Raw genomic sequence first — 13,487 nt, forward strand, 5'->3', positions numbered from 1 at the left:
ACAAGCTGTAGACACTCACCACAACAAACTAGGCATGTAACTGGGGGATCAGTGAGACTAAGTGTCAGCTATTGTAGTGATAAGTGGAAAGAGGAGTGAGAGAGAAACATGGCTAGAGGCTGGTTCACATCACCCCAGATCTACTAATCTCAGAGAAACCTGAAAGCAGCTAGGATCCTAAAAGAACATTATCAGTTTGATTTGGGAAATCTGCACCTCTCACTTCCACATTGCCTGTAGCCAATGTAGATAAACAAATGGCATCCTTGACTGCTTAATGCCTTTGAGACTCTCATCACTTAGATGACTTCAAGTAAAGCAGCAGGTGCACTGCTGCTGTGCCTTGCTCTGTGTTTCCTCATAGTGGAAGGCAATTACCTAATGTTTGCACCTTGGGCATTCATCAGTCTTGTATGGATTGAGCCCCAAAGCACTCAGCGGAGCTCCAGAGAGATCAACATAACTTTCAGGGTATGAGCAAGAGCCAGACCTGTAAGACTTGAATTCAGTTCAGCAGAACTCACTCAAATACACAGGAGGAAAATAATGTTAGATGCAGCATTGTCACTCAGAAAGAAGAAAATGCTGGGCAGCACCACCAAGATGAGAAGGATTGAGAGAGATAACATGAGTTTCACAGACACAGTTCTGTATTTGTTGCTACAGGGCGAAGAGAGCAGGAGGAGGTGGCAAGACAAAGACAGTTTATTTTTTGCCCTATTGAATTACATTGCAGAATCAAACAGGCATAAAAACTTTGAAGAGTGACTAATTTATGTGGAATTAAATTCATCATTGTGAATGTAGGTACATTTTATACTGTACTCATAAAAGCAATTTCTGAGGAATGAGCTCAGCAGGCAACTTGTGAGCAAGAAATTTTTAACTGCTGTATTTTGATGGGAAGTACAAGAAGGAAGTGACAAGAAGTACTCAAGACTATGATATGGAGGAAGGGCAAAAGGACACCAATAGAATCATTTCACAAAGAAATCAGATTGAGCCTTAATCAAAAGAAGTCACTTAGTATTACATGAGAAAGTCCATTATGAACAAGTTGAAGAAACAGTAAGGTGATGGAGGTGTAGACACAGAAATCAGACTGAAAGTCTTTTTTGTTTGTTTCTTGTATCTTCAGTACTGCTATCAGTTATTTGCTGTTCATATGGCACCTTCCTAAATGTGAAAAACATATATAGGCCAGACAGGTAACAGCCAGGAACCCTGGATTGTGGGGACCGCTGTCAGTGGTGAGACAAACATGTTTTCTGTAGATTTGGTAATGGCAAAAGAACGAAGCAGATGTGGTCACGGAAAGAAGAAACTGCAAGTAGACCAGATCACATATCAGAAGAGGCAACTGATTAAGTTCTAGTGAGGTAGTGCTAGCTTGTCATTAGCCTAAGTGTGCTTCATATTAAATATTTCTTAATCTTGCTGTTTACCAGTGGCCCAGTTTTACGTGCTGTTTACCATGACCAGTAACATGGTGAATTGCCCGCAATGCCACACACTTACATCAGACTATACAGCATCATCAGTTCTAAAGGATCCTTAGTCCTGTTAATGGTATGAAGTTCTTACATAAAATAAAAATTGTCTTGTCAAAGCTACATCACTGGGGTACTTCTTAGGCTAGATTTACTACTATTGCTTGGAATTTTCCACCATATGGGCTGGCAGATTTCATTCTATTATCAGTTGGCTCTAGTTCCTAATCAGAAGGAGAAATCACAGCACCGCAGATTATGAAACAATGGAAAATTCCATCATTTCAGAAGTGTGGTAACTGATGGGAAAGTGATTTGTTTGGGTCATGAAACAATGACTGCAGAGTTCAGCTTTGGGCAATTGAATACGACATTACTCCTTTGCAAAACACTACACTCCTCTCTTATTTTGTCTCATACTTTGTTTTAATTCTTTAGGTAGAATTCTGGCCTCACTGCAGGCAATGTGACTTAATTGAAGCAAGGATTTCAGACCTTTTTTCTTATAAGTCAGAACTGTGCAGAAAATACTTTTCTATCTCAGGCATTTTCCTTAACAATTACTTGACTACAGCACACAGTTAAAAATTAACAATTAGGCATATATTCACTTCATCCACATGCTGTTGGAAGCATCAAAAATAAGAAGATTTAGTCCACAGTTGCATTAGAAGTACTGTATTGGAAACTTGGTTCCACCACAGTTACTTTTGCTTCAGTAAAATACAGTGTGCTGTCTCTCAGAATACAATTAACTGCATTGTATTCAATGTCTGGGAGGCTGAGGTTTTCCACAGGTAGGGTAATAAAACTGTCACAAAACACACCTGACATCCAGTAAATGCTGTGAACTAAAACTATGCAAATGCCACTGAGATTTCTAAATAAAGCCACATATTTAACATACAGTTATCACCAAAGCTGCTCAGCAAGCATGTGAGGCACTTGCAAAGAGATTGATAGTCTCAGTTCTAACAAAGCACAGGTAGAAGCGAACCTCCGACTTAAATCTCCACAAGAATTCCTCATTATTCTATTTCCAGGCTTGGGAGAGTAGTAAGTGTCTTGTGCTACACAATGAAGAACATTCTGCAATGAACAAATACCAGGTCTTTCAGATGCAAGAATTAGCCAGCCTGCAGAGGTAGAGCATGACTAGACACTGCCTAGCAGTGAGCAGCAAGGCTGTCTGCTGCTACCCAAGTACACAGCATGCTGTCACAGTCACAGTGTTTTGTAGCCAATGGAACCAGTACAGGAAGTCTGAGGGAGAACCTGAGTAACACAGGAGTTCTCTTCTGTAGATACTAATTGTTTCTCTACCTTTGTGTAGTCTGCTGCAGAGAGCCAGAAAGGTGGCTGAGTTCTGGGTGCTGCCACAGGCTCTGGGAAAGTCTGACAGTTGAGCAGGGACTGAAAGTCTTCAAGGACTGAAAATCAGTACATGGTAGCCATTCAAAGTTTCTGCGCTGCTCAGAGAAGACTCAAGGTCAGGAAGGGCAGAATCATTGTAAGGAGTTCCTAAGAAACTGGAAACACTTGCCAAGGAGCAGATGAGAGAGGAAGGGTCTATTGGAAGGCCGGCTGTAACCCAGTCCACAGACAAGAAAATGCTGTCATAACTAGGTGGGATCTACACAGTGTTGAGAGAAGTAACACACTTAATCCAGGCAATATGTTATTTTCTTTTGAGTTTCTGTATTTCCAGAGGTGGATCAAGTAAATAGCTATTAATTCTGAATACGCTGCCCACTAGCTCTGCATGTATATTCTTCTGCTAACTCTTTGAGATAAGACAAATGGAGATTCCGTAACCAGGAGCAGTCTAAGAAGATGCTGAGTGGGTGTATTTAATTTAGAAGGAAAGGGGATGCTTATCCTTCAAGGCTGTCATCAAGGACACTCAGCATGGTCAGAGGCATGCTGTTTCCTAGATCCAAGACAGGGAGGACTGGAGGATCAGAAGTCACTGGCTACCCCTAGTAGCTGAATAAAACAGACCAGCAGCTTGCTTTGTTGGAAGGCAAGTAGCATTGTATAGTCACATTCATATGGGTAAAGACTCTTGCTTCCAAAACATGGATGAACTTTTCCATAGTGTCTACTGCAAACAGCCCCTGGGCTGTAATACACCTGGAACATTTGCAGTCATTGCCTGGGAGAGTTGACACAGGCCAGGTAGTATGCCAGCAAACCAACAGCATGGATTATTTGAGCCAAGCCTGTGTTGTGGTCCCTTTTATTTATAAAATAGCCTTAATCATGGAACCAAGTCTTGCCAGCACTATGCTGTTCCTCCAGAGAGTAAGTTTCCTTTAAATCTATTAGATTGGTTAAAGAGTACTCCAAATCTACCCATCTGAGACATGAAAGTCTCATTACAAGACTGAAAGAGAAATCTGAGCTGTGGAAGATGCTGGCAAATTAAATCCTTTAGTGCTTCTGTTGAAAACTCCATACATGTACACTAGGAGGGGATGACAGAGTGTTTGCTCTAAAAGAGGATGTCTGTCTCAGAAATGAGAAGCAGAAAAGCATAATTCAAATAATGGACAGACATTGCTCCTTGGTCCAGTGAAAACCACACCAAAACCATCCCTTGTGAATTGATGCATATATAATGGAATATCTGTTCTGAAAAACTGTGCAGGAAGATCAGATCTGATAGCCAAGTGATGTGGAATAGATCCGTTGCTATGGAGCTAAATAAAATTATCTGGGATTGTTTGTATGTGAGAGCAGAGATAAGAAAGAGGATGACTATAACATTTTCATTGCACAAGGGAAGAGAAGTGCATTAAGAAAACAACGTTTCCAAAATCAAATACTCTCACATTAAGCAATACCTATACCAGATTAAAAAAATAAAAATTCTAAATTGCACTTAATGAACAAAGCTGGAAATGTTCAGAACAGGGTTGTAACTTGGCCCTTGGGAACATTAGGGTCCCAAAAATCCCTTGAGAGTTTGGAGACGCTTGACCCTGTTTCAATTTGAAAGCACAGGCACCGGCTAGAAAGACCCCCAAGAAATTTGCCACTGCTGTGAAGGGGAGATCTCTGAAAATGAGCTCCCGTCCCACTGTATGTATATGACAGAAATGAGGTGGCTTTTTCTTTCAGAGGTGGTTCAGGAATTACCCTTCTGATAAATTTCCTCTCTACTCCAGATCTCTGTCAGTGAGTAATTAATCCTTATAGTAATTTATTCTATCAGATGATCTCTCATCTGCTGAACTGTTAAAAGATTGACATGTTGACTTCACATGGCTTTCAAACTAGATTATGCAGTTAGAAGTCAAATTTGATTTACAGAAATCAGGTTTCAAACCAGATGATGCTAAGATGCAGAAATTCTCTAAAAATAATTTATTGTTTTGACTTAAGTACCAAATTACAGATTTTACCTCTTCATACACGCTGAACAAATCACTCCAAGCAAAGGCTTGTGATGATGATGATTTATGGCTGTAATTTCTAAGAGACGGTATGGATTGAGGTCTGGCTGATGTTTCCTGGCATTGGATTCACTCAACATAGCAAATATTTTTCAAAGCTGCCCTAAACAATTTGTGAGCTTTAATGCCATTATAAAAATTTATTAATGTATTTGAAAGTCTAAGGAGGCAGACTTACAGCTGTGTCACATCTGAGCAAGCTTCTGTCACTCAGCTGAACTGTAGCAGAGACCACATTTATGTGTATGTACTTTCTTAGTGATTGTCCCCTCAGTTTCATTGAAATTCAGTGTGACAGCTTCCCAGCTGGTATACATTTGTGCAGGACAAGTGGGCTCAAGTGTGCTTTTGTGCTGCTCACTCCCTCTCTGGGTTTACTGACCTCATCTAAAAGCTGATCATGACTAAACTAATGAGCAGGAATTTATTAGCACATTTTGTAAAACCTTTTTTATTTCCTCTTTTAGAGAAAGTACAAAGCTTGTTAGATATGCTCTGAGTTTTGCACAGGCAGTCTGGCAGCTGTACCTGAGTCCTTGACTTAGGCTATAGTGAAATTCTTCCTGAGTGTCCCTTGCCTCAGTGCAGGACTATAATCCTTCATTCCTAGCACACTCTCCCTCTGAGGCTTTGGACAGGTAGAACTGTGGCTTTTGTGCCTTGCTTTGTTCCAAGGTTTTCAAAGACAGAACAGAAACATGTTCACAGCAGATCTATGACTGTGTCTTATGCTGTAGCCTTTTTCTTACAGTCAGCCACATGCTTATGGTGCTCTCTTAAATCATAAGATACAAACTTTAACCCCTTTAAAAAGTGTGGTGTGCCTAAGAGCATGAGAACAGCTAAAAGCAAAGCTGACACACCTGTGCCAGTTCCCTGTCCACCATCTCCAGCATTCAGAGGCAGTGATGCATGCCAGGGGAAGCCTATCAGCAGTGTGGAACAAGTGTTCAGTGACACTGCATCAGCATTCTGTCCTTGGCACTTGGCATTCCCACCTGGCTGCTGCTGCAGGCACATGCTAGTGGAACCAGAACAGTGACAAATGCACCTCAGACTCTGTGTAAGGAGGAACTGTCCAGGTCATGTGGGTTTTTGGTGACTTGGGTGGGAAAGAGTTCACAAAGATCTGAATATGTTAATGCTCTGGTTTCTCTGTGACCATCTGTTTATCTTCTCACATGCTGTGTATTCACATAGTCCTTCTGTCTTCTTCCCATCAGACTGCTCCACTCTTTCTTGTTCATGTCTCCCAGAAATGCCATTAGATTATTTTGGGAAGTGATCTCCAGAGCTGCCACACAATCTCGTGTGAACTCATCTCAAGTAGCCACCCTTGAGACGAGTTCACATATTCACACATTCATTCCCTTTCACTCCTGTGCAGATAGAGTCCTTCCATATGAATCCTCTAGATGCTTTAACAACACCTTTAAATCCAGGGGAAGGCTCAGTGCAGAATGTATTTGGAGCATCTTTTGGAGAGAAACATTTTCCCTCTATATCAGAAAATTTATCTCCCACTTCTTTAAAAAAGGGGTTGGGGTAAAAATTATGTCTTGTCTACAGACAGTCCAATCTCATGGACACAGAAGTAATTTCAGCTATATAAAGACGTCAAGAGAACTTAAAAAAAAAAAAAATTGAAGAAGAACGTATGTGAAGCCTGGCCTGAACTTTTCTGGAGCAGGCAGACCCCAAAGAGGCCTTCCAGAGCCTGCTATTGACTGACCCACCAAAACCTGCCCGACAGCACACTGATGGTGACAAAGATGTGAACACAATCCTTTCTCTCATTGTTGTTTGTGCCTAGTAGGAAGAGATTTTATCAAAGCTTTCAGGACTGGTGTAACACATGGAGATACTGAGGAAAATGAAAGGGCAGAAACTGTTTGTTCCCAATTTTTAGTGCAATTGGTATTGCAAAATCCTGCCAAATTTCTCAAAACTCCTTAAATTTGCTTTTGTTTCCTGTGCTATGTAAATGTTTGGGTGATGATTCAAGTTCAACTTCTCTATTCATTATAAGCATGTGTTACTTTACAATTTTTACAGTCTAAACCTTTTCCATATTTATATGAATTATTCTTCATTTTCAGGTTTATGTGGTTTCCTGAAATATGTTTTCTTACTGAGTAATATATTTTTTGGTGAAAATACCACAGATACATGTTTATGTGTATAATTTCAATTACAAGGCTATTTCCCAAATAGCGTTCTGTAAATAATCTTTTTTCTGATTTGCTAGCTAAATGCCTGAAAATAAAATTAATTCGGAGTCAGCCCAAGTCAGCCAAACAAAATAAAACACAGTTCAGCTAAGGGGTGGAAAATCCTAAAAGGAATAGGATTCAGCTTCCTAGAGTTTGTTTGGCATTTTTAACTTTTCAAAATTAAACTAATTGGAAATTAAACTAATTTTAAATTAAACTCTGTGGAAGCATGTACTGGGGAAACAAGCAAGCCTGCCTTTGCTCCCATTCCCTGGCCTGCAGAGGGAGTTGAGGCAAGGCGAGGCAGGCTCACCCCTGGCTGCAGCATCCATCCTATCGGGGGGGCTGCCATCGGGCCCAGTGGGGGGCTGCGGGGAGAGCTGTATTATAGACGTAAATTTAAAGAAAGAGGCCTAACAGCTGAAATAATTTGAGGTTATAGAGGTTATTTGGGTTAAAAAAATATATATTAAAAAAGTGCAAGCAAAAAAAAAAACCAAACCCGAAAAACATTGCTTTGACATGATTTGAGATTGTCCTCCTAAACTTGGGTCACATTTAACTTCTCCGTGTGCTCGGGCAGGGAGGCCGCGGGGCGGCCGGGGCTGCGTCCTCGCCTGTCGGGCTGCGGCGCAGCGCTGAGGGGAGGAGAGGGCTGGAATCGGGGCTCGGGGCGGGCGGGGGAGCGGGCTGCAGTCGGGGCGGAGGCCGGCGGCCCTGACGGCGTGTGTGTGCCTTGCAGATCTTCGAGTGGTGGTACTTCCGCAAGTACGGCACCTCCTTCATCGAGCAGGTCTCGGTGAGCCACCTGCGCCCCCTGCTGGGCGGGGTGGACAACAGCGCGCCCAGCGCCGCCAGCGCCGCGGGCGGGGACGCGGACTCGAACCGCCAGAGCGTCTCAGGTGAGCGGCGCCGGCCCGGCCCGGGCTCCCGCTGCCCGGGGAATGGCACTGCTGCCTCCTCGGTAGCTGCTGATGGCATCCTTCCGAACTCACGGAACGGTGTTGTGGTGTTCAGGCTGCCTGGTTAATGCATGTGTTTTCTCCGTGTTGTGAAACCCCTGCGAAATAGCCCGTGCTCTTTCTGCAGTGTCCTTTGTCCAGTGCTGCAAAGATGATTAAGGGGATGGAGCATCTCTTACGAGGAAAGGCTCAGGGAGCTGGGCCTGTTCAGCCTGGAGAAGAGACAATGCGTGGAGATCTCATCCATGTCTGTGTGAAGAGAGGGTGTCAAAGGGATGGAGCTCGCTGGTGCCAATGTGAAGGACAAAGGGCAATGGGCAGAAGCTGGTGCACAGGAAGTTCCACCTGAATATAGGGAAGAACTTATGTATTGTGCAGGTGACCAAGCACTGGAACAGGTTGCTCAGAGAGGCTGTGGAGTCTCCTTCCCTGGAGATATTCTAGACCATCTGAATGCAATCCTGTGCCATGTTTAGGTCAGCCACTGTGGTCTCTTCCAACTCAACCAGTTACCTGATTCTGTTACTCTAAAGGCTGTATTTTTAGTGAAATCATTTAAAGTAATAGCAAAGTCGTTTAAAAAACAAACAGACAAAGAAGTTAGAAATGTTCATCTGGTTTTGCATCACTTTTTTATAAATAAAAAATAAAAACTTACTTTTTGTAAGTAGTATGTAAACAACATTTGGATTTCACCTTAATAAGTGGTGGCTTAAAAGCGTGGTGGCTTTTAACAGCTTAAGAGCTTGTTATGTTCCCGAGTCTGCTACAGATTTACTTTGTGACTTTGGACAAGTCCTGACATAGTCAGGGTTTTTTACAAGGCCCCCAGTTTAGGAGGCATGCTTTCAGGCATCTGTGGCCTGAGTTTTGCAAGCTTCCAAGCATTCACATCCCCTACAAGTTTCAGAGCAAGGAGTGAAGACTCTGACCCTAAGTCATTCAGGCCTGAGGCACTTTGAGTCAGGTGCCTGGGCGATGGTCCCAGCCTGCCTATAATGAATCAGCCCCTCAAGCACTGAAATTTGTGGACTGAAGGAGCCACAGAGGCTCCCTAATTGAGTAACTTAGTTGCCCGGGGATTGAAAAATTAGCCCATGAGTGATGAAAATGCTGGTATGCTATTGCTTCTGGCTTGAGTGGGAGGTACTCACTGTTAATGTCAGGGCAGGAGCATCTGGGTTTGTGCTCCTCATCTGTAAAATGAAGCTTACCTGTCTCTGTCCTAGCTTGGCTTACGAGCCATAATCTTATGGATGTGCCCTTAGATTCAACCAGAATTTTATTACATTTATTTCATCTGCAGGCTTTTAGAATATATCAGAATTTACAAGTGAAGAAAAGGGAATGAAAAGAAAAAAATCACTTATGGAGAAAACATTGTTCCACAGTTGAGCTCCCTATGTCTGCACCTGGCAAATTTTATTCTACTCCTCAGTGTGCATGAAAACAGGCAAACAAGAATTAGCTCTGAACTTACATGTTAAATAATAGAGGTGGCTTCACAAAACCTTGTTATTTACTGAGCATGTCTGCTTGAGGAATCCTCCATGTAGCACAGCAAATTCAGCTGTTGGCATTCTCATCTGAAGAGAGGCTGTGAATAGCAGCAGTGCACGGTCCAGGATATTAGATTTGGGTGAACTGGCAGAAAGCATGGTTTGTCTTGGAACCACCTGTGTGCACTCATCAGTGGGCTCAGTCACACTCAGCAGCTCAAAATAACTCCTGTCATTTTAAAGCAAAGGCACAGTGTTTTAACTGGTGAGGTTCACACAAACATCTTGAATTTTCTGATACAAAGAAATAGTCAAGGTGTCTTTGCTTTCAGTGCACTGCCACTGAACTGGGACTCTCAGTGTCTCTGGACAGCGTGTCTTTGTGGATTTATTTTAGCCTATTATTTTATATAGCCTGTTATTTGTGCCTTCAGGTGGCAATAAAAGGCCTTCTTTACTTCCCCTTCTTTTTGCTCAGTTTAGCTTTCCCTGCTAAGTGCCAAAATACTTCATGCTTTGGATGAAGCATAACCACTTGAATTCAAATAGGATGAACAAAAAGTGTCATTGCAGTCAGATAGTTGTTACCCAATCTCATTGGCTGCAAACAGACCAGGTCAGGACACCTGGAACTGAGAAGTCTGATGTTGATTTAATATTTATAATGGTTTGAAAGTCATATTATATAAAAACTGTGGAGTTGAAGCTTGTCAAACAGCCATACTCTGGCTGCACAGCAGAGCACAGCAGAATGTCACTCAAGCACTTGTGCTGAGTAAACCAGTGGAACTTTCTAATATTAGCTGCCTGCTGAAATGGGTACTTCAAAAGCACTCTTCCCTAGAGTCTGCCTGTTGCTGTGTCTGCTCCATGCACTTGCTGGGTAGGCAGCAAACTGAGGGCCCACCTCCTATTCCACTTGACTAGTTTCTGTGTTGCTGAGGGTCTCCTTCTGTTACTGTGAATAATCGATGCAAAATGCTTACTGTCCGTGCCTCTGTAGCCCCATACTCAGATGTAGGAGCTGTGTCCTTGAGAAGAGAGGAGGACTTGACTTGCTGTTCAGTACTTCTCCTAACAGAACAGGCATAAAGGGAACAGACATATTGTTACCATAAGGATACTCTTCTGATTCAGTATTCTACCAGAAAACTGTTGGTCTGATCTCTTCAGAAATTATGTCAGAAAAATTCATAGGGAGAAACATGTTGGTGATCATTTTTAGTAGAAAGCACCTAGTGAAATGCTGGAGGGCCAGTGCTGCTGGTGAGTTTCTGCAGAGCCCCATGTGAAAGCTCATCCAGTAGCAGCCCTGAGGTGGAGTGACATCCTGCCTCTCAGTGAGTCCTTGTGCAAATTGTGGGGTTCATTCTGGTTTCACCTTCACTGGAGTGAATTGTCTTTGTTGAAAGTTAAGAGAATAAATCTGGTGTTAAATTAAAGGTAAAACCAGAATCAAGACGTCACTGTTTCAAAGACTGTACAGCTTAATTATATTTTTTCAATTTTTCTTTAAATTGCGTTGTTGATTTCCATATCTCTTACTTCTTGTAGTGTGAAAAATTCACGATTTTTCCCACAAGGGAAATTTATAAAATGTTTCTAATATTCTGAAACCTTTGGAATGCAATCATCTTTTCTCTGCCAATCAGTTTCAGCATCTGCTTATATCTTAAGTAAGATCAGCAGATGTTTGCATGGATTTTTACTTCACAAACTAAGGAGGAATTAAATTTGGCAACTGTAGCTGAGATTCACAGTGATTTACAGCATTAACTGGACAGTGATGTTTTTCTAGAGAAATAACAAGTCCATAGGGACTGGGTTAATTGCTGTTTTTTCAGTGCAATAACTCAGTGTGATCCCTCTTCAGTTTTGCATTATGGTAAATGTGAGTCCTGGAACTAATCAGTATTATCTTTTCATGTGGCATTTGGGGCTTTGTTAGTGGTTATTTGTCTGGAATGATTGCATTTGTTGACACTAATTTATAATTAAATTATTATTTAAGAAAGGAAGAGCAGTCTGATTACCTTCATCTTGGTGCTCTAGATGGGTTTTTGCATTTGCACCTATAAAAAAAGCCATTTGATAAGGCTTATTGTATGGTAACTGATGCTTTTTATAAACCTCAAGTACCATTGTAATTTGGGAAAGATTAATTATGTGTGTGTCTGCTTCTTACAGAGTGCAAAGTCTGGCGAAATCCCTTAAATCTGTTCAGAGGAGCTGAATATAATCGGTAGGTGCTACAAAATTACAATTTTCAGGCATAGTCCTGCCTTAAGGAGCTTAACTGTACTGTTCCATTAATTTAACTTAGGAGATGAAGAAACAAAATCAACTGTAGAAAAATGCACTTATGTCAGGTTTTTCTGTAATTCATAAAATGTTCCTGAATTAAAAGGAATTTAAATTCATGCTGATGCACTTTATTATTTCTCTTAATATTTGCTGTTTCTCCAATTTTTGACAACATTATAAAAAAAAGATGGAGTTAACCTAAGTGTGTTGTGCCTGGTGCTAATGCAGCAGTTCTGTTCAAATCCATTCTAGCAAAAAACCTAATGAATTCCATATAGGTTTCATTGAGTCCTAATGTTTGAATATGTGTTTTACCAAATTCCAGTGTGTCCTTTTCAACATCCTCATTAGCTTAGGCTCAGCTGCCATTGCTCCATCCCAGTATGGAAATGCAATGTATGTTGGTTAGAAGATTGGCCAGGTGAATTTCTTGGCTATGCCTATCTCAGAGGTCTGGGATTCTTTTCTGGATTTGTTTTGCCAGTGTGACCTCATTAACCAGAATGTCTCCTTGTTGGCTTGTTTGCAGGTACACATGGGTAACAGGAAGAGAACCTTTGACTTACTACGATATGAATCTTTCAGCACAGGACCATCAGACATTCTTTACCTGTGACACAGATCATTTACGGCCTGCAGATGCTAGTAAGAGACCTTGGGAACAATTGGATTAATCATAGATTCATGGCTGATTTAAACTGATGCAAGAAAAATGCAGTGAGACATCAGCTCTTTCATGTGGATAAGAAAAGGCAAAATTTTGATAATGAATTTGTAGAATTCTAGGTCTGAACAAGTATCTATATATGTAAATGATTTAATTTGTGTTGCTGTGTTCTGGTGTGTTGCTGGAGTCATTCAAGGTACCATTTAAAAGTGTAAAGGCTTGTTCCTTTCGTCCTCTTTCTTGCAGTGGCTTCAAACATATATAGCTTAATATGCCTCCAGCTGCAGTGCAGTAGGTTGAGTTACATTATCCAGGTTTCATTTGGTCTACGCTGACAGAAGAGAGAGAGCTGATGTAAAATTTGAGACCTGTGTTTGATTCCCTGATGTAGTTAGGTCTGTAAAAATTTGGGAACAGCACATTTACAACTGAATTTGTATGAGCAGCTTTAGTTGTGTTAAGCCTGTATTGTGAAGTCCATATGCAGACTTTCATTCTACTAAAAATATACAACAATGATTTCAGTCATTAGAATTTGCCTCTGAAGAGATAAATATTTGTCTCTTAGGAAAGGAGAGATACTAACAGTTGGGTGCTCCATTTTGAAGGCATAGTTACATAGGAGAGCATATTGTGGTTTTTTGGCACATGATAAATATGAATCCTATTTTCTGAACTTGGTGGTGTAATTATGAGGTGGTAATATTAGCCTGGAAGTTGTTTCCATTTAGCATTCACATAAATCAACAGCTCAATAAGGAGCTAGAATAAGAACCCCAACTATCCCTTTATTGTTTTGTTCTCTGTGGGATCTACTACATCAAGAGGAGATAGCTGCTTGTCACCTCTGTATTTGGCAATGCAGACAGCCTGATCTCTCAGCCAGACTTTCTC

At 41.4% G+C, this 13,487-nt stretch overlaps 1 protein-coding gene across 3 annotated transcripts in view; it reads left to right on the top strand.

Annotated features, from left to right (window-relative positions):
* ST7 (suppression of tumorigenicity 7) overlaps positions 1–13,487 on the top strand; it is a 136,408-nt gene that overhangs the window by 78,650 nt on the left and 44,271 nt on the right. For all 3 annotated transcript variants that reach the window (XM_005481966.4, XM_005481967.4, XM_074539940.1), the window contains exons 3-5: positions 7,904–8,063; positions 11,810–11,864; positions 12,456–12,571. In XM_005481966.4, the coding sequence (XP_005482023.1) occupies positions 7,904–8,063; positions 11,810–11,864; positions 12,456–12,571 (331 nt within the window). The remainder of the gene's footprint in view (positions 1–7,903; positions 8,064–11,809; positions 11,865–12,455; positions 12,572–13,487) is intronic.

This window comes from Zonotrichia albicollis, chromosome 4 (assembly GCF_047830755.1).
Source record: "Zonotrichia albicollis isolate bZonAlb1 chromosome 4, bZonAlb1.hap1, whole genome shotgun sequence".
Lineage (NCBI taxonomy): Eukaryota > Metazoa > Chordata > Aves > Passeriformes > Passerellidae > Zonotrichia > Zonotrichia albicollis.